The sequence below is a fragment of the Chionomys nivalis genome, chromosome 11, assembly GCF_950005125.1.
Source record: "Chionomys nivalis chromosome 11, mChiNiv1.1, whole genome shotgun sequence".
In the NCBI taxonomy this organism is placed as follows: Eukaryota; Metazoa; Chordata; class Mammalia; order Rodentia; family Cricetidae; genus Chionomys; species Chionomys nivalis.
The window spans coordinates 75,622,411-75,641,883 of record NC_080096.1 but is presented as its reverse complement, the minus strand read 5'-3'; the positions used below and the strand labels follow the sequence as shown (position 1 = coordinate 75,641,883).

The window sequence follows — 19,473 nt, the reverse complement described above, 5'->3', positions numbered from 1 at the left end:
TAAAGATATTATATATTCAAACTGTTATTATCATTGTATTATCATTATGTGTGTATGTGCACCTGTATACTTGTGCATACTTTTCAAGTGGGACCATACATCCCACAGAATGAATACAGTGGCCTGAGGGCAACTTTGGGGAGCTTGTTCTCTCCTTCCAACTTTACATGTGGAGTGGGGATAAAACTCGAGTCACCAGGTCACCAGTAAGTACCTTTACTTGTTGAGCCTCCTTGCATGCCCAAGGGGTCATAATTTTTTATGTACTTTGTATTTAGGATACAATCAATCAATTAATGATAATTGCACTTTTAGAAAAAAAAATACTTCCTTCCTTTTGTGCCAAATAACAGAATACTTCTTATTGAGTAAGACTTAACACCACTAAGTTATTTTACTATAAATATCCTATGGGTCCTAGGCTGACTTTCAAAAAATCTGACGGTGAGGCAAATTGTAGTTTATCTGTCCTGAGACAGTGGTAAGAAATGGCAAAAACTTTCCAGGGCCAAATTGAGTGGAGAAGCCAGGGTTAGTGTAAAAATGGCTCATTGAGAGGCTTCAGTGCAATTTTTCTAAGAAATCCCTCCTCAAGAGGCGGGTTACACATTCCAGGAGGCTCAGAAAAAGGTTATCTCCTGACAGCACTTAAATATCTCAATTCTTCACTCCATCTAGGGCCAGAGAACATTCTGGTAATAATGAAAACCAGGCCTTTGCAGCTCCCCGGCTCTGATGGCTTCATAAAGATCTGTCTCCTGATTCCAAGCTCCTTAACAGCATAATCCCCCAAACATAGCTATTTATTTTTCTAGAATAAGCTGCTTGTTTGTTTGTCAGTCTGATTTATTTCTCACCTTACTACCTTCATCCCCAGTCATGACCTCCTACTCTCCAAGGTTTATCTTCTAGTGATCAATATCTGATGCCAGTTGCCCGAGTCTAAATTGACCTTTCCCTCTGTCCCGTTTCCCTGGAGATGTCTTAAGGATTCTTAATAGGAGGCAAGAGCCACATTTTATTCAGAAATTAGAGTGAAGATATAGAAGAAAATTACAGGCATAATCTAGTTTAAGAAAATTTAGGACAGGAAAAAAAAATCCTCTGACGAATTAATCCTTTATTTCAAGAATGTCCTCCCACACTTTCTTTATAGAGGTCATCTCTAAACTCACTGTCCTGGAAATGAATGTTAAATTTCCTGTACGCTAAGCCACTGACTTTAAATTCAATGCTTTTATAACCAACATGTCTGCTTGACTTTGAATCAGTTAAAATTGAATCAACTTACAAATGGACATTTTTGCTAGACATATTCAAGTGTTCGATAATCACTTGTGACTAAAGGCTACTTTGTGGTCAGCACAGACAGAGATACATCTCTGAATGTTCTATTGGGAGGTGTTGGTGCAAAACAGCATGGCTCAGTGAGCAGTGTGCCCAAGTGTTCACTTGTGTAGATAAAGATTTATCAGGACACAATCACAATTCTTGTATATGCATTGTCCATGGCTGTTCTTATGTGATTGTGACACACCTGAGAAGTAGCAACCAAAGGCCCCCAGATCTGAAATATTTACTACCACCATTTTCCAGAAAATGTTCCCTGATTCCCAGGTTAGAGAGTAGCATTTTAGTTCCTATTAGGATACTCTCACAAATATATCTGAGAAAAACGGTCCAAACTGTGGACCACAGCTTTGTAATCTAGAAAATAGGTGATGAGAATGGATAAAAATCATAAACACTATATAAACTGATCATTAGGGCTCACTAATCTTATTATTGCTACCTCTATGATCTTGGGGGAAATTATTTACTCTTAAACTCAGCCTCTTCAATTGGAGTGGTGAGTGGATAGCCATTCTCTTTCTCTTACTTACTCTCTCTCACACACATACACACATGCTCACACATGGATGCACACACATACACACACACACACACACAAATAAAAACCCAGTGATTTAACAGAGACTGGTAGGGGTATGAATAATTCTGCAACAATCATAGCCAGACGTATTAATAAGTCACTACATAGGGTCACCCTAATGAAGACACTCATTCTTTTCAGAGATCAGCTTGCAGTATCCATCAGAATGGTTGGTTGGGAGGAAATGGGGTACATTTATTGATGTGAAGCAAAGAATTGTTTGTTATCTGCTCTCAGAATGTCTATATCATGGCTCTGTTGAATTGAGAATCAAAGTGAACCCTCAAGCCATACCTTGATCGCTCCAGTTGATATCTGGATCTCATGGAGCCTTCTCATGGTGCCATCACGGTCGACAAAATAGGATGATGCAAGCTGGTGCAAAGCTTCAACACTCTGAGTGGCATTCCCTGACTTCCGGTCAAGGCGACTTTTGTCCATGTACATGGTCAAAGCTTCCTCTCCTGAATGGAAAAAAGATCAGGAAACTTGCTCTAGTTTCAGTGTGGGAAGAAAGGTTCCAGAGCTTGGATGCGGAAAATAGGCTTACTCTCCAACGAACCTGTCCAAATAACCTTCACTTATAAAATCAAGGACACAGTGCAAAAGATCAAAGGAGAGTTTGCTGTAAATTCCATTAGAACAATGGCCAATAAATAAGGTTCAGCCCAGAGTTCATTACCAAATAAACCTATTTATACATATCAAGAGTGTTGTCTAATCTGATAATGTCTGCTAATTCTATGAAAGTTCATGATAAATCTGGTATAGATATTCTTTCCTTGTTTCTTGTTTCCTGAACACAATTTAATTCTTCATTTGCTCTTCTCTATTGTTTCTAATAATTTCTTTTCCATCCATATATTTTTCTCCTCCAACCAACCCTTTTTAGATAGACAAATGACAGGTTATTGAAACATATAGATAAGCAGGCATGAGAAAAGAGAGTGGATAGCAAAATGCTTGGATTGATGTGGGAAGAGAGATGGAATGGACAGAGAACCCTCAGAAGACTAGTGAATGAGCAGAGAGTTAAGGTGTGGATGAAATGCATTTTACAGAGATGGAAATATGATGGTATAAATTTATAAATTTATTCCATGAGTTTTCCTAGAAATTAATGTAAAGATTCATAACACTAGCAAGCTATAATGGTATTGGATATACTTAACTGTTTCTGTGGAAGTTGTGAAGGAATCTCTAATTATGGCCAATAAGTATACAGGGTTGCCACACTCCATTCTCCACTGAGATAACATGATTACATTTCTTAATTTATTAGCCCCCCCCAACTCACCAACAATTGTGAAAAAGGAGAAAAAAAAACCAAACATACCATTACCACAACAAAAATTCTTTGGGATTATAAGCAAGAATAAATTAGGTAATGTGAGAAAGGAATTGAGAACTGTCTTTAGTTCATTTTAGCACTTGAAAGTCAAATAGCATTGGGCTCTGACCTCAGTTCAATGGTAGATTATATTCTAATAATGCGTAGAGCAAGCTCTAAATTCAATCTTCAGTCACCCTAATGACAAAGTCACAGATGGAAGATGAGGAGAGGTATGGAAGCTGAGAGTGAAGAGGGGAGGGAGGGTAGGAGAGTGGGAAAAGAAGAAAAAACGACACAAAGGTAAGTCAGGTGCGGTGGGACACACCTTTATCACAGCACTCAGGAGGAGGCTAAGGTAAGTGGATCTCTTAGTCTGAAGGAAGACTGAGCTCCAGGCCAGTCAGAACCGTATAGTGAGATCTTGTCTCAAAACAAATGAACAAATGAGCAAAAAACTAGAAAAAATGAAAACCAAACAAAGAGATAAAGGTTGGAGAGAGGTTGGGGAAACAGTACAAATGGAGAGGACAGGGAGGAGTACATACGACCATATTTCATTTGCATATATGTCCACCAAAATGGCAGAATCTGTAAAAATAAAATAAAAATACTTATTAAAAAGGTAAGTTAATTGATTAATAGTAGTTGTTATATACCCAGATGCTAGGACTAACCTACTTTAACTGGAACTAGTTATCACCCTTAGATTTCAGATCCTTCTTGTGCAAAATAGTGAAACAAGCTGTATCTACTTCATAGGGTCGTCAGGAGGACTAAATCTATTAAGAGAAATGCTTAGATCTTGCATGGCATACAGCAAATATTGTGCTTTAATTAATTATAATTTATTATTAATTACAATGATTTGATAATTTTAGTTTACCTATGACATAGTATTTACTATTACATATAATCAATAAAATAAAATATTTAGAGAACAAAAACCTCACAGTACTCTATGAGACACAAACGTGGTATCTAGGACAATTGGAATGTTTTTAGAATACTGATGACTTTTTGAGTTGAAGAAAGAAAAGGCAATTTGCTTTCCAGAGGAGTTTGCCCTCTTCCTCTCCTAAATGTTTGGTTTTTGTTTTACCCAGCTTTCTAGGCCAGCTCTAATGCCAATTCCTCTTGCCAGTCCTATACTTGGCATACACAAGTACATCCCTTGTAACCACTTAGGAATTACCTCCAGTGTCACCCTATGGTTCAAAATGAAGAGATCATTTGTCCTTAATGCACCCTAGTGTGTACATTCAGCTCAATTCCTGTGGCCATGCTGGGCATTTCCCTGTTTGAGGACTGACAGGTGTCACAAAGACAAACAAGCAAAACATTGAGCTGTGCTGAGGAATCATACTAAAAGATTTAGAGTAAAAATTTAACACTTCTTATTAGTATTTCTTTTATTGATACCATGTTGACATGATACTCTTCTTTAATAAAATTAAGAAAACTGTATTACTAAATGGATTTCCATCATTTTTTTCTTTTTCTTTCAAAAATTTAGTCTTGAAAAGTGTATCTGGTTTATTATAGCCCCTGAATAACTGGTTAGGACAGGACTGGGATGTAGCTCAGTGGCTAAGTATTTGCTTAGCAAATACCATCTCTCTGAAAGAGGTTTTTTAAAAAATATATAAAAGGAAAGCATTAAAAGAGAGAAGAGAGGAAGGAAAGGAAGAGAACTATCATGAATTGGTGAAAAGTAGAAGTAAAAAATGAGAAAGAATGGGTGATTTACTTTGTTACTAGTGCTTAAAGGCACAGAGCTAGACTAGTCAGACCTGAACTAATTAATACTCAGAGAGAATTTGAAATGGCTTATAGGGCTCATACTTAGGCTTGCGTCCTATACTTATTATCAGAAATGGTTCAAGCAGACAGCAGCTTAAGGTCATTCCATTTTCCAGATGAATCACTAAGGCAAAATGCCATATAGACAGAACAGCAAACCAGTATGTAACACCTCAGTAGATAACATGGGCCACAAGTCCTGAGAACCTGGCCTCTTCAGTTGTGCATACACTCTTCAAGTAAGCAAGCCTCACTTTACCTTAATATTGACGTTGCTGACCTAAAAAATGAACCCGTTTGCCTCACTGTCAAGAACTCTGCTCTGACAAACATAACCCTCTTTTTCGCACTGCTGACTATTCTGCTCTGTCAAATGAACCCATGTTTTTTACTCTACTTTTCTACCCTGCATGATATTCACCCATTCCTCTTGTTCTTTTACTATCTACTTTTGGAATTTGTCTATTTGTCTCCCACTCTTTACCCTACCTGGCTTGAGAATACTTTCCATTTATGTGCACAATTTTCTTTATTTCTGCAACACAGTACCTATCTCATTCTTTAGGGTCATCTGAAGTAACGGCCTATTCTCTCCACTAGAGCAGAAATACTGTGAGATTGGCACTCTTCTAATAGTTCCTTGTTGTTCCCACTTAGCAGAATGTGTACGTGGATTGTGTACTTACCAAATGTTGATAAGAATATCCATGAATAAATATGGATACATCTCAGCTTAACAGTCTTATTTATTGACCTATCTTCATCAGCAACCAGACCGAAATTTCCCAGATGAAGGTGATACTAGAATATAAGCCTAGACATGACTGAATTTCTAGCAAGCTACATAACTTGCATTTCCTCATGAATCCCCAGTCCCTGTAGGACAGTATGAAATGCTACTTTTAAGCTTGGAAAGTTCTAGTTTAGAAATGGCTTTACATCCAATCACACTTTGAGATTCAGGGACAGTCAGTGGTGGGGAGAGGAAATGTGAATCACCCAATTCATCTTTCTAATGTTCCCAATACTTCTCCTAAGGTACAACAGAGAACACATGTTCAGTTATCATTTGACAGGTAAATGGATGGACAGAGGATGGATGTGTGGACAGATGATTGGATAAATGGATACATCAATAGATGGGCAGAGAAGTGTATGGTAAGTGAATTCTAGGAGTTAAGGCCATGAGTCAATGGAAATAAATATTCCACATGTCAGCTCAGACTCTCTTAGGAGCCTACAGAACAGAAGGTGAACCAAGCCTGTTCCCTCTGGACTTAGAGCTGGCAGCAGCAAACCTCAGATCAAGAGGGGTTAATGGACTTCTTGCTGCATTATTAAGACTTAATTTCATGTATATTAAGAGAAAGTGCTGTTTAGAGCTGCATTCCCACTTGGGCATTTCGGCAAATTGCCTCTTCACCCCACACAGGCCTTTTCTCGGTCTTCTAGTCCTCCAGTATCCTCGCCTCACTCTCTGCAGCATCTTTCCTCAGAGGGACAAAGCAAGACTCAGACACACAGAGGATGGAAAAAGCTGGGAGCTTGTACTTCTGTCTTTTCATCACTAGAAGATACAGTCTGGGATACAGACTGAGGAGACTGTACACAGGGATGTTATATCATCCCTCATCCTTTCTTTAGGTACTATGTGGTTTTATTATCAGTCTTCTTCTCAGCCAAATGAGAGTTTTTGGGTGTGTAGTGTGGGGAGTACCAAGTACACTCACAAAGAAAACACAAAAGTCTAAGCAGACTAAGCCCTCATGGATAAAAGATGGGGATGTAGTAATACATGTCCATACATGTAAAAGTTCACATACAAGCCTATATGCATCTATCATACCTGTATGTATACGAGACTGTATTATTAGATACACTCAGAGGTAGTCACTTAGAGTCAAGCCTTGGGAGAAATCCATGTGTACCTTTTAAACAGGTGGGCACATATTTCAAGCCTGCATGCAAATTTAATCAGGCACATCCTACAGATAACCAGTCTACTTTGAACCAAAACATGGTTTTCAGAGGGACTAAGGGAAACTACAATAATCTAATTCGAGACACAGAATTTGTCTCTAAACTACCCTCCATCCGATCATTCACATCAAGTGTTTTTGTGAATTTAACATTTTCCATTAAAAGTGAAAGAACAGTGGAAATGCCTTAGTTGTTGGACCCTCCCCCGCTCTAATGTGTGCTTACCACTCCCTGTCCTTCCTATTTCCCTAAAGTGCTGAGCAAATGCTCTTCTTGTCCTGTACATGACAGTTCAAAGCTCATCTTTTGTTATTTAATTATGCCTTTAGGAACTTACTTGACACCTCAAAAGGTTTATCAAAGCATTTATTCTCTGTGAATACACAGTTCCCAGGGAGAAAAAAAAACTATAATAAATAATATTTCTTCACTTCCCTGAGTAGAGATTGGGAAACTGACACCCTGGCAGGAAAGTGAGTTTCTAGCTACTGACAGGGTTTTGTTTCCATCACAGATTCCCGAGTTCGTTAGCTCCATTAAATAATAGCAGTGATGATACTGCAGCAACAGCAATAATTTGTTAGGTTTCAGGAGGATAAACATTTTCTTCTCTTCAACCACTGTTTGATGAGACTTTTAATACATACATTTGTTTTCGATCCTCACAGTATGTGTTAGGGCAGAACTGTTATTATGGCTCGGTATGAAGAAGAAACTGAGGCACAGGGAACTGATAATTTGCAGAGTGGCACGAAATGATAAAAAAAATTATGCTGCAGAACTACAAATTAGGGCTGGGCAATGGTGGCGCACGCCTTTAATCCCAGCACTCGGGAGGCAGAGGCAGGCGGATCTCTGTGAGTTCGAGACCAGCCTGGTCTACAAGAGCTAGTTCCAGGACAGGCTCCAAAACCACAGAGAAACCCTGTCTCGAAAAACCAAAAACAAAAAAAAAACCAAAAAAAAAACCCCCCCAAAAAACCCTACAAATTAGGCCATCTCATTCTGAAAAGAAAAAAAGGACATCTCATCTTGTCCATTTCTTTACAAGTCTCTCCTACCATCATCCCCCCCCCCCCGCCCAGTGCAGTAGGAGGCCCTTAAGGAACACTTTTCCAAGCATGAATGAATGAGTGAATGAGTGAAATGATGACATGGGGAGGATCTTACACATTTTCTAAGTCATAGTATTTGATCAACAGTGAATCTCTTTCCCCTCTGTGCTCAGCGCCTTCACAGTGAGGCCTGAGAGAACACTAAGGGATTGCTGTCCAACACTGGATTTCAATCAAATGCTTTGCATATTTTAAAGCATTGTGTTGTAAAAACAGAAGAGCAACAAGGCTCTGTGAATAATTTATCACCTTGCCGCTCAGAAATTAAAAATATATTTCATGGAGGGAAAAACGTCTTTTGTTACTTGGGGTTTCCAGGGACTGAGACAAAAGCACAACTTTTAATAAAAAAATCAAATTGGCTGTAACAACCTTTCTCCCAAGTGAAGTAGAGTTGGGAGTCATTCAAAGGAAAGTGTAGAGTTGAGTATCACACTCTACGGAAATCACCTCATTTTCACCTGACAATCAAGTATAATTTATACTAATGATTTCACATGGAAAGTCCTACTTAATTTAATATCTAATTAACAAGAAACATAAACAATTCCTCATCGGTTGGTTGTTGGAGTAGATACGTAGTTTGATGGGTGACTAAGTTGATTAAAGAGATAATTGATAATCAATTTAAAAAAATATTCCGGCTTTATACCAGGAAACCTTAACCTTTTGATTTAGCTGTGTTACTAATTAGCTCTAACTCCTCCAGGGCCTGATTTTATTTTTTAAAATAGAAGTAGGTATTAGAATTTAAATTGTAGTTTTGAGAAATACAGACATTATAAAAAGCCTAAACTGAAACTATCCTCATTAATTAGTGGCTAAAATAATTCTTACTGTGAATGAATTTTTTCCAGACAAAATCATCACCCATATCCCCCAGGTTATCACATTACTGATTTTCCATTCATCAAACAGTACACAAAGTGTCCTTGGACATGCCTCAGCAAGTGAAGTGCTTGCTGTGTAAGAATGGTTATCTGAGTTTGGATTCCCAGAACCTATGTAAATAGGTAGGCGTGAGAGCATATGCCAACAATCTGAGGAAACAGAAAGTAGCTCAAACCTACGTCGACTTCCTGAGTTCATGCATACACATGCAAACACATGTATGTCCACCTGCACGCACGCTATACCTATGAACGTGTACATGCTCACAAATTAATAGTGTAGAGTTAGCCGAGAAAGCGCTGCCACCTGTATCAAGCCAGTACCCATTGATTTAATGTGCCACTGCTCCCATGAGGCTAATTCTGAATATCCCAAAGGAAAAGACCCCTGTTGCAATCATACCTCGCTTTGTCCAACAGCACATTAAATTCTTTTTCCTGACAAGGTCCATAACTAAGTGCATTTCAGCAGCTCTACATAGGTGTTGGTGCACTGAAGTATTTCAAAAAGTACTGTGAACTTAGCTATTAAAGGAAAAAAAAAAGAAAAAGAAACCACCTTTGTGCTTGAGGGATATGAAATGATGCATTCAGGCAAGACACATAACCTAAATGCCCCAGTTTACACCAGTTCCCATAGTTCCCATTGCCTTTCCATTGGTTTCATTCTACTCCCTTTCCTCATTCTCTCACAGATGGATTGCCCTAGAAGAGAATATGGGTAAGGCTGAGTAGAGCAAAGCAATTGGCCTACTTTCCTGTTAACCTGTTCCAAGCCCACAAAAGATGCATATGATAGTCCAGTTATACAATGCTAACCTCAAATATCACCCCTTAATATTGACTTAAACAAAAGAAATTCCCTAGAAATGCCTGACATTTAATTTTCTTGAGATTAGAACCCACTCCAGAAGAACGATGACAATGATCACATGAAGCATCCCTAACAAATTGTATTTCCACAAGAGTTAATACTTGCAAAATAGACTTTATGTAGGTGTGGATTATCTCTTCAGACATGATCACAGCAGCCAAGGCAACTGGCATCTCTGGAAATGCATGGTTTGGGGTGATACAGAATGGAATAGAGTCTAATATGTCTTGACTCTCACAGCATCCCATCCTCCTGTCAACCTGGACACAAAATGATAGAATCCTGGCCCAGTAGCTGCTGACCTACCTCCCAATGTAGCAGAGATGAGCAAGTGGGTGCCGTATTTTTTGATGATGGTATCAATGAACTGCTGAGTGGTTGGTCTTCTGCCAAGCAGACGGATGCTCCTTTGAAACTCCGGCATGAGGGGCACTGGATGGCGGACCAGGTCTCTCCTCTCTATGGCTGTGTTCCTCACCTTCCAACGGGCAAACTCCCTAGGCAGGAAAAATGAGCAACATTCTTCAGCTTTCATTTATAGCATAAGCCAAAGACCACTTATCCATTCCATGCAGGTATCTCTTCTAGATGAAAGAGTGTCTACTGTTACACTTTAGATGACGTTTGTGCTGTGGGAGCTCTTTTGGCTCCTTCAGCCTTTTTTCACATTGTATCTTACCATGCACCCAAGTTAGGATGGAATTCACACTATAGCCCTGGCAGATGCTGAACTCATGATCTTCCTAGCTTCACCTCTCGATTGACAACTGTGTCCTCAGCTCTACAATTGCTTTTTGTATTTGCTATGTGACATTTTGCTTTAGAAAATGCAGCTATAATCCTCATATGCTCATTGAGAAGCACTGTGATCATTAAGATACTTAATCGAGCCACAGACAGGCCCTGAAGTTTCTTGGTAAAATCAAAAAAAAAAAAAAAAAAAAAACAAATGGAACAACTGAGTTAAATGAAATAATAATCATGATACACATGTAATAAAATGATTGGGATGACCATATCCATGCATTATTGTCTGCAAGAGTAGCAATCTCATTCTTTTAATTATCACACTTCTTCTGTAAGAGCAGATTACTATCCATGTCTGATTCCTTTTGGATGAATTAAATCTCCAATCCCACCTACTTATTTGCCAGTCACTCTCACTAGATTGCTAATGCATTAAACAAATAGGAATTTCTTAGTTAGTCCCAGACTCACACACTAATCATAAGGCAGGATTTAAAATAAATCTTGAAGGAGGAATGAAGAAGCAAATGGATGAGAATATGTAAGGGCAGCAGGAAGAGAGGCAGCGAGGGAGGCTGGTACAGGAACAAAGAACAGAATCTAAGCACAAAACTACCAGACACCCAAGTCATCCCACAAAGTTAGTGTTAGGCCCAGAATTCATGGTAATGCTATGCTTTAATGGGAGTTCACAGAACTTATACTATTTGAAAAGAACCAAGCAATTATATGAATACCATATGGAGAAAATATGAATCTCCTCCTTCACTGAATGAAGAATTGACCAACACAGAGAAGCACTGAACTTAAGGATGTAAGGATTGTTCAATCTACTGCAAATTCTGCGCTACAACAATGGACAAAACATTTGATTTTTCTGTACATCATTCTTCATCTATAAAATTCAACAAGCACTATTTCCTACTGCTGGTATCAGAAGTCTATGAAAGATGGGGTGAAAATGTCTTTTGAAACTACAGGACATTAATGTGAAACATTGTTTTATTACTTTTTTTCCAGGGATGGTGTACAAGAATTGTTTTATTACTTTATCTCCACAAAAAAAATCCCCTGTATGTACTTGTAAAACATTAAAGGCACATTCATAGTGAACTTGAAAGATGCAAACTAGGAAACAAAACAGAGGCTTAATAAGATTTGGTCTAGGTTTCTTTTGAGCTAATAGCTCTTACCATTTTTACCAATTATGCAGGTTGCCTGAAATGACCATCTATCTAGCCTGCCTTGGTTACAGACAGAGACAAATACAATAGCCAAGGGGCTATTAGGTCAGGCAAGATAAATAATAAAAACCAACATTTAATGAAAAGTTCTCTCTCTCTCTCTCTCTCTCTGTCTGTCTCTCACATAAAAGAGATAGATGAAGACAGTGTAAGAGAAAGTAGAACAGTATGAGAATCAGGCTGGAATAAGATTTGATAATTCACTGGTAGTATCTGAGTCTTGGCTTATAGAAACTTGTGTTTGGAAAAAGTTCTGAAAACAAAATACATTTATGGGCCTGAACAGTTATGAGTCATATCTACATAAATGATTGCTGTCTATGATTTTGAATAGAGTTCAAATTCCAAGACAACATGAGGCATTATAGATAGGTATGCAAGTCAGCCGAAAGTAATCAACAAACCACTAAAGAGTACTCAAGATCACACTACAGTTCCTCTCCTATGAAAGCTACAGATCATCAGAGAAAGTACAGCACTTGTAGATTGTTGTAAGTTAATTTGTACAGGCCAAACTGAAGAATTTGAGTATTCAATGCCTTTGGGGAACAGATCTGAGAGGAAGGTATGTGACTACTCTATTTTGAAGTTTACATGTGGTGTTTATCAATATAAATACAGTCCAAAACATTATGCATGTGGAGAAAAGGACAGGACCAAAGGCAGTGATCAATATAATTAGTATATAGTATAGAAGCGCCACAGTAGAAGAGTAGTAGGATGGAGGGATGACATGAGATGATACAACAGGAGGACTGTCCAGGTCTAGGGAAGAGTGTGGAAAGCCAGTAACAAAGTAAGAAAATAAGTTACATTTTTATCCCAGTGATTCCTGGACTCAGCAATATTGCTTATGCTAAGGAACATTCAAATGATAGAATATTGCTTCATGATTAGATGATAATATCCCAGAGTATCTTCTTCACTCTTTGTCATTGACTCACTATCACAATGTAAGAAGTTTATGGAGGGAGATAGCAAGAACTCCAACAGAAGAAAAGAATCCATTTAACAGTTTCTGACAGCCTTAGATCTTGAAAGGAAAAGAGTCTTAATGTTAGTCATCTGCATGAACTGGGAAACTGATCTTTACCAGCATAGTTAGAGGATGTCTAAAGCTGTATGCGGTACCCACCCAGCTTGCTAACAAACAGTAAGATGAAATTGCAGTTTGGGTCACTAAATTGTAAATAAACTTACTAAAGCATTGATGATCAATATGTAGTGAGTTGAGCTACAATCTATATCTGACAAGAGAGTCTTTCTTCAGTAGCTTATTCTTCAAACTTATAAATTTTTATATATGTATATATAATAAATATATATGTATATATAATAAATATATACGTATATAAGCATGTATTTCAGAAACCAATCATATGTTGTTCCACATGTGCATCTTTATTTAGAATTTACCTTTGTGAATAGCTTTTTCATGTGAACTTTCCTTTATGCCTAAAAATGAATATTTATCTAAACATAAGATGCTAAGCTAACTTCCTTCACTCAGCTAGCTTGTTAAAGCAAGCTGGTAATGTAACTAAACTGACCCCTTCATCATGCTTTTAATGTAAACATGAAGAGAATATAAAGAGAGAGAACCAATGTAGACATAGAAGACTAAGTGTGGAGGTCCAAAAATGTGAGCTTATTCCACCTTGTCTAAAAGTCAGAGAGTTTAACTTATTCAAAGTTGTTGACAACCATGGCTATTTACCCTGATGTAGGGTGTTGTTACTTGGTGGTTTAGATATTAAGATGGCCCATAGATGTAGATTCACTCCACCCTGATTAAAGGTCAGAGAGTTCAAGCATACTTCTGCTGGTTCCTTTGAAATAGAAGGTTGGCCTAGGGAGTGGCTGTCTTCAGGATTCTTGGTCTAGGGTAGGTTTGCTGTCTAAACAACAGAATGTTTTTCTTAAGAAATAATGACTGGATGTCTCAAGTATTGGGGCAAGTAACTGTTCTGGTTGTCCTTTGTATCATGTTAAAGCAGTTTTTGTCTTCTTCTTGTTTTTGTATTGGGGTATAAAAGTGTATGCAAACTTAAACATGGATAAACTCAGAACTCAGAATTCAGTATGCAGGAGGCACGGAGTGATCTTTCCAATACTCGTGTTTCTTTGTTATATCTGTTCCTTCTACATAACATTTCTAATCCTCATGTCTCTATCCTGGAACGTGGAAACCCACCACAGCTAGGATCACAGTTCCCAACAACTAATGCCACCCTTACTGAACAACAAAGCAAAGGTTAATTTCTTCTTTAACAACCTCCATATTATTTGGGACACTCACTAGGTATCCATCCAGGGCCCACCATGGATGTTTCTTCTGAAGTAAACAAGAAAGAAGCCAACATCAAATTCCCAACTAATCTGTCATGGAGTAGAAGTTAAGACTTGTAAGGAGAAAAGGCAAATGACATCCCAAACATGTTTCCAGGTACACTTAAAAAGCTTGTATATAGAACTTAAAAGATAGCTCAGCTGTCAAGAGAGCTTACTGTTCTTTCAGAGGACAAGAGTTTAATTCTTTAAACCTATTAGCAACTCAAAATGGCCTGTCATACCAGCTCTAGGGAACCAGATGCCACTAGCCTCAATAGACGTTAGCACTCGGGTAGAGATCCACACTTTTATGCATGAACACGCATAAACATGTACATAATTAGATAATTACATGCATACACATGTACAAAATTAGATAATTACAAAAAATACAAAAATGAATCTACAAAGGAATCAAGGAGGAAAGGGAGGAAGGAACTAAGTTCTTGTGTGGACACCCTGCTCAGCACCATGGACAGAGCCCCTGGACATTAACAGGAGGGGAGCTTGACTAGCTGCTGAGCAAAATTTAAAAATTGTGAACTGTTGCTCTAATCATATTTCAATAAAGTTATCCAAAGAGAAAGGTTTTTGGTATAGTATATTGACAGGGAAGAAAAGGGATGGAGGGTCTCCAGAAATTCTGTGCAAATTGAAGCTTCGAATGAAACAAAATTTGACCATACAAAGAGGAGGGGATTTCAGAAAGCATGTTACTTTTGCAAATACGGAAGATAATGAGAAGGGATGGGGTATATAAAAAAAAAGTGAGTGTGTATCCATATAAATATCAAGGAGGAAAGACAGACACCAACAATGCTATCTCATGACTTCTGTGGGATGGCTATTTTAATATACTGTCCCTGGATCTCTCATGAGACTGTAGTCATTCCAACACAGGACTGGGAAACAGTTGGAAACATTTGGTACCCAGTTAATACATGCAGTTACTGTCAGAACTCATCTATCTATCTATCTATCTATCTATCTATCTATCTATCTATCTATCTATCCAGTCTATCTATCCAGTCTATCTATCTATCTATCTATCTATCTATCTATCTATCTATCTATCTATCTATCTATCTATCTATCTATCTATCTATCTGTGTGTATGTGTTGTGTGAGTGTCCATGTATTATACTGTTAAATTGTTAGTCATTGTTGTAAGTTTCAGTCTACAACATGCATTCTGTATGTGTGTTGGCTGTGTATACATGAGCCTTTGTGAGAAAACTCTTGTGAATGTGGATGTTTGTGTGTAGGCTAGAGGGCACGGCCGGGTGTTTTTTTCAGTCACTCTTCAACTTACCTTTTTAGTCAGTGCTTCTCACTTAACCTATAGCTTACTAATTTAGCTAGACTGGATGGCTTGAAAACTCTGGGGATCCAACTTTCCCTGCCCTGATACTCTGTCCTGGACCAACAGATTCAAATTACAACACATTCTTTTTTAATTGCATACTGAAGATCTCAATCTAGGGTCATCATAATTTTATAGAAATGTTAAGCCCTCACCCATGCTTCCCATCACACCAACATTATTACTTTCAAAAAGTACATTTATTATTATTATTATTATTATTATTATTATTAATGTGTGTGTGCATGGGGGAACATCTGAGGTAGTGAATCCTTTCCTTATACTATGTATATCTTGGGAGATGAACTCAGGACATCAAGTTTAATACCAAGTACCTTTAGGTGGGATACCAGGCAGTGACACAGACTAAACATATTTAGAGAATGGTTTATGCAGCTCTATAGCAATTTTAGGGATGCCTGACCCAGTACTCTAACAAGAACTAGATTCTAGAGTTGTATATCCTTTGCCAAAATGAACTCCAGTAAGTAAATTCCACACCACCCAGATCTTATACATACAGTTGAAAAGTAAGCTATGTATCCATGATTTTAGTGCCTATTATTATTCCAGCTCTTAAGTGTAAGAAGTAAACAATACTGGCTTTTTTTTTCCCCAAAGATTCACTTTAAGAAACCTATATGCCAGGTGGTGGTGCCTCATGCCTTTAATGTCAGCACTCGGGAGGCAGAGGCAGGAGGATCTTTGTGAGTTCAAGGCCAGCCTGGTCTACAATTGCTCTACAGGCTCCAAAGCTACAACAAAACCCTGACTTGAAAAAAAAAAACAAAAAAGTAACCCAAACAAACAAAACAAGATAATTTATATTCTTGTGAGAACAGATACATCTCAAGAAAAATAAATAAAATAATGTAGCAGAGTCTGTTGTTCAGGCAAATAAGGAAAAGAAGAGAATGAGTTGTCTGGGAGATTGTCTGGGAGCTCTATACTGTGGATGGAATAGGCCTTTCTCATTTGAAAAGCTATTTGAATGAAATAAGAAACCATGGAGCCATCTGGTGGTGGAAGAATGATCTTCAATGAAAGAAGAGTGGGTGCAAAGATCCTGAGGTAGGAGCAGGACTGCCTTGTGTGAGGACCATCGAGGATGGAGACAGAGATGAAGAGAAAGGGTAAGATGAAAGGCTGATTACAGAAAAGCAAACAGCATCCATATGTGGGATTGGAAGGGATAGATATTGAAATGCCGTTAGACTTGGCAAAAAGTTAAAATGGACTCTACCACAGAGCTATACTTTCAGTCCTCATTATAAATTCTAAATCATAGAAAATGCTAAGAGACTGGTTTGAACCAATTCAATCTGATTGTGTTTGAAGGAAAGGAGTTAGGGAAGTGTTTTCTGAAAAGGCTCAGATTTAAATTCATTAGGTATCACAGAAAACCACTCAAATTTATTCTTGTGCTTTGAAGCAGCTACAGGTAATATGTAAACAAGTAAATGTGGCTATATTCTAATAAAATAATATTTACAAACTTTAAGTGGTAGACTAGATCACGCCTGTGGGGAGTGTAAATCCTTCTTTTGAAAGCTTCATTTTGATCCCATTCATAGAAAATAGGAAATTCAATTTGCCCAATTCATGGATTGGAAAATGGAATGTCAAAAAGCTTAAATTAAACCCAAGAAGAGAGAAAGCAAGAGACTAGAATGACTTAATCAGCGCCTGAAGCTCATGACTCCAGGTGCACTGATTTCCTATGTACCGTGCCACCTGAGAACAAATAAGATAAAATAATATGAAGCAAGGCAGAAATGTGGCCTATGTGCTCTGCTGACCCTGGAACAATTTCATGTAAGTGCTCAGTGAATTGAGAACAACATAAAATAGATCTTTCCTTCTGAGCCCACAGAGCAAGCAAATCCCCCTGGAGGAGAAAGAAGAACCTACCATGACACAGGATCAGCAGAATATGCTTATGCCCAATTAAGCATCTCAGCAGGGTGGTGGAACCAATTAGACTGAGATTTAAAAAAGGATTCTGGATGGAAGGCATGAAGTGACTACTGCAAGACCCACCCCACTAGGAGAACTGAAGGCCAGAGAGTGAATGATGACAAGGACAGTACATGGAGGGAGAACAGAATCTCAGGTGCAGGACTTAAGAGGCTGAAAGAAAACTGTAAGATCAAAGCTTTCATTTTAGACTAAGCATTTTCTTTATAGGCAAACCCTTCATGTTCTTTAATAACTCTCTGATTTTGTAGTCTCTCTCTCTCTCTCTCTCTCTCTCTCTCTCTCTCTCTCTCTCTCTCTCTCTCTCTCTCTCTAAATGATCCTTTGAATGTATGTTGCACTGAAGTTGGAGAGATGATTATAATATAGGCAGGAATCAGGTTCTGTACAGAGATGTTTTCCTCCCACACAGTCATGCTTTTATCTCGTACACAAATCTTACTGAGTTAGAATACCTGCAGCCCTGACTACTTCAGTTGAGTGGATGAAGGTAGAAATTCTGGGTTTTGCCACCTGACTGTGGCACCTACTGTTTACAGTCTATAAAATGTAAATGGTACCTAAGTGGGGTGTATTTCAACTGGTTCTAAATCATAAAGCACAGTGCCCAATGCAGTCAGCCCTCAATAAAAGGTTAATGTAAAGTCACTTCAATATTACCATTGGTATGATTATATAAGAGGCTCCAATAGGAAGCTGAGTGGTTATGGGTGGACGGTGGGAGGGAAGAGAGAACAAATTATAATTTTCATCATAAAGTTACCCATTGACAGAATCTGGGGGAAAAGTAGGATTTCATAATTGTGAAATATATTAAAAACGGGAAGTCTGACTATAAGAATTACTTTCTTCAGGTCTCTTTCCTAATGTATACAATGAAGATTAAAACCACATGGTCCCAAAAAGTGCCCCATTAAAAGTCAATAAGGGAGCTGGAGAGATGGCTCAGAGGTTAAAAGCACTTCTGTTGCTAATGGAGACGAATCAAGCTCAATTTCCAGGGCTCACATGGAGGCTTATAAGAATTTAGAACTCTAGTTCCAGGGGATCTGATGCCTCTCTATGGCCTCCTGACATGGTGCATAGACATACATGCAGATAAAACAAACACACAAAATAAAGATAAGTAAGTCTTTTTAAAATTTTATAAAATTCACTGAAGTAACATGGGAAACCATCATGTAAATTGAAACAGACTACAAAAGGAGAGTTGACATCTGCAGATATTATATATTATTATTTTAATAAGAAATAATGTCATGTTGCTTTTGATTCTTTGTCTGGAAAATGAAATGGAAAAGAGGTTCTGACTCTATTGGAATCACAAGTCATTGAAACCACTGTAATCGCCAAAATAGGGAAAGGGTTAATCTGCTTTAGATATAGAGGGCTTCAGATTTGCTTGTTGCATCTAATAATGTAGTAGACATAGTTCAGAGTTATTTTTCAAAAGCATACATACTTTCTCACTTTTAAAATGCATAAAAGGGGATAGGAAGTTTAAAAAGTGGGCAAAAGTACTTGGTGGGCAAGTATGATGAACAGAGCTTAATCTTTAGGTAAATGTACACACACACACACGTGCACACACATGCACACACACACCCACACACCCTTTCCATATCACACAACACTATACCTCACATAAAACTCCAAGACTGTGGAGGGGAGAGGCAGAATAATTGCTGGGACATTCTGGGTAGCTTGTCTAGCTGAAGTAGTTTAGTGAGAAACCTTGTCTCAAGTGAATAAAGCAGAAAGTGATATAGCAGGATGCCTGATATACTCCTTTAACCTACAAGCAGGGGTGAGTGAACAAGCATGCACATTATACCCCCCACACACACACATGTGGGTATACACAACACATGTACACACACACAAAT

The 19,473-nt window shown here is 38.1% G+C and overlaps 1 protein-coding gene across 1 annotated transcript in view; it reads right to left on the bottom strand.

The window, feature by feature from the left end:
• Brinp1 (BMP/retinoic acid inducible neural specific 1) overlaps positions 1 to 19,473 on the bottom strand; it is a 193,134-nt gene that overhangs the window by 67,111 nt on the left and 106,550 nt on the right. Inside the window, exons 3-4 of the mRNA XM_057785369.1 lie at positions 10,232 to 10,422; positions 2,228 to 2,397 (exon numbers count right to left, since the gene is read on the bottom strand). Of these exons, the coding sequence (XP_057641352.1) occupies positions 2,228 to 2,397; positions 10,232 to 10,422 (361 nt within the window). The remainder of the gene's footprint in view (positions 1 to 2,227; positions 2,398 to 10,231; positions 10,423 to 19,473) is intronic.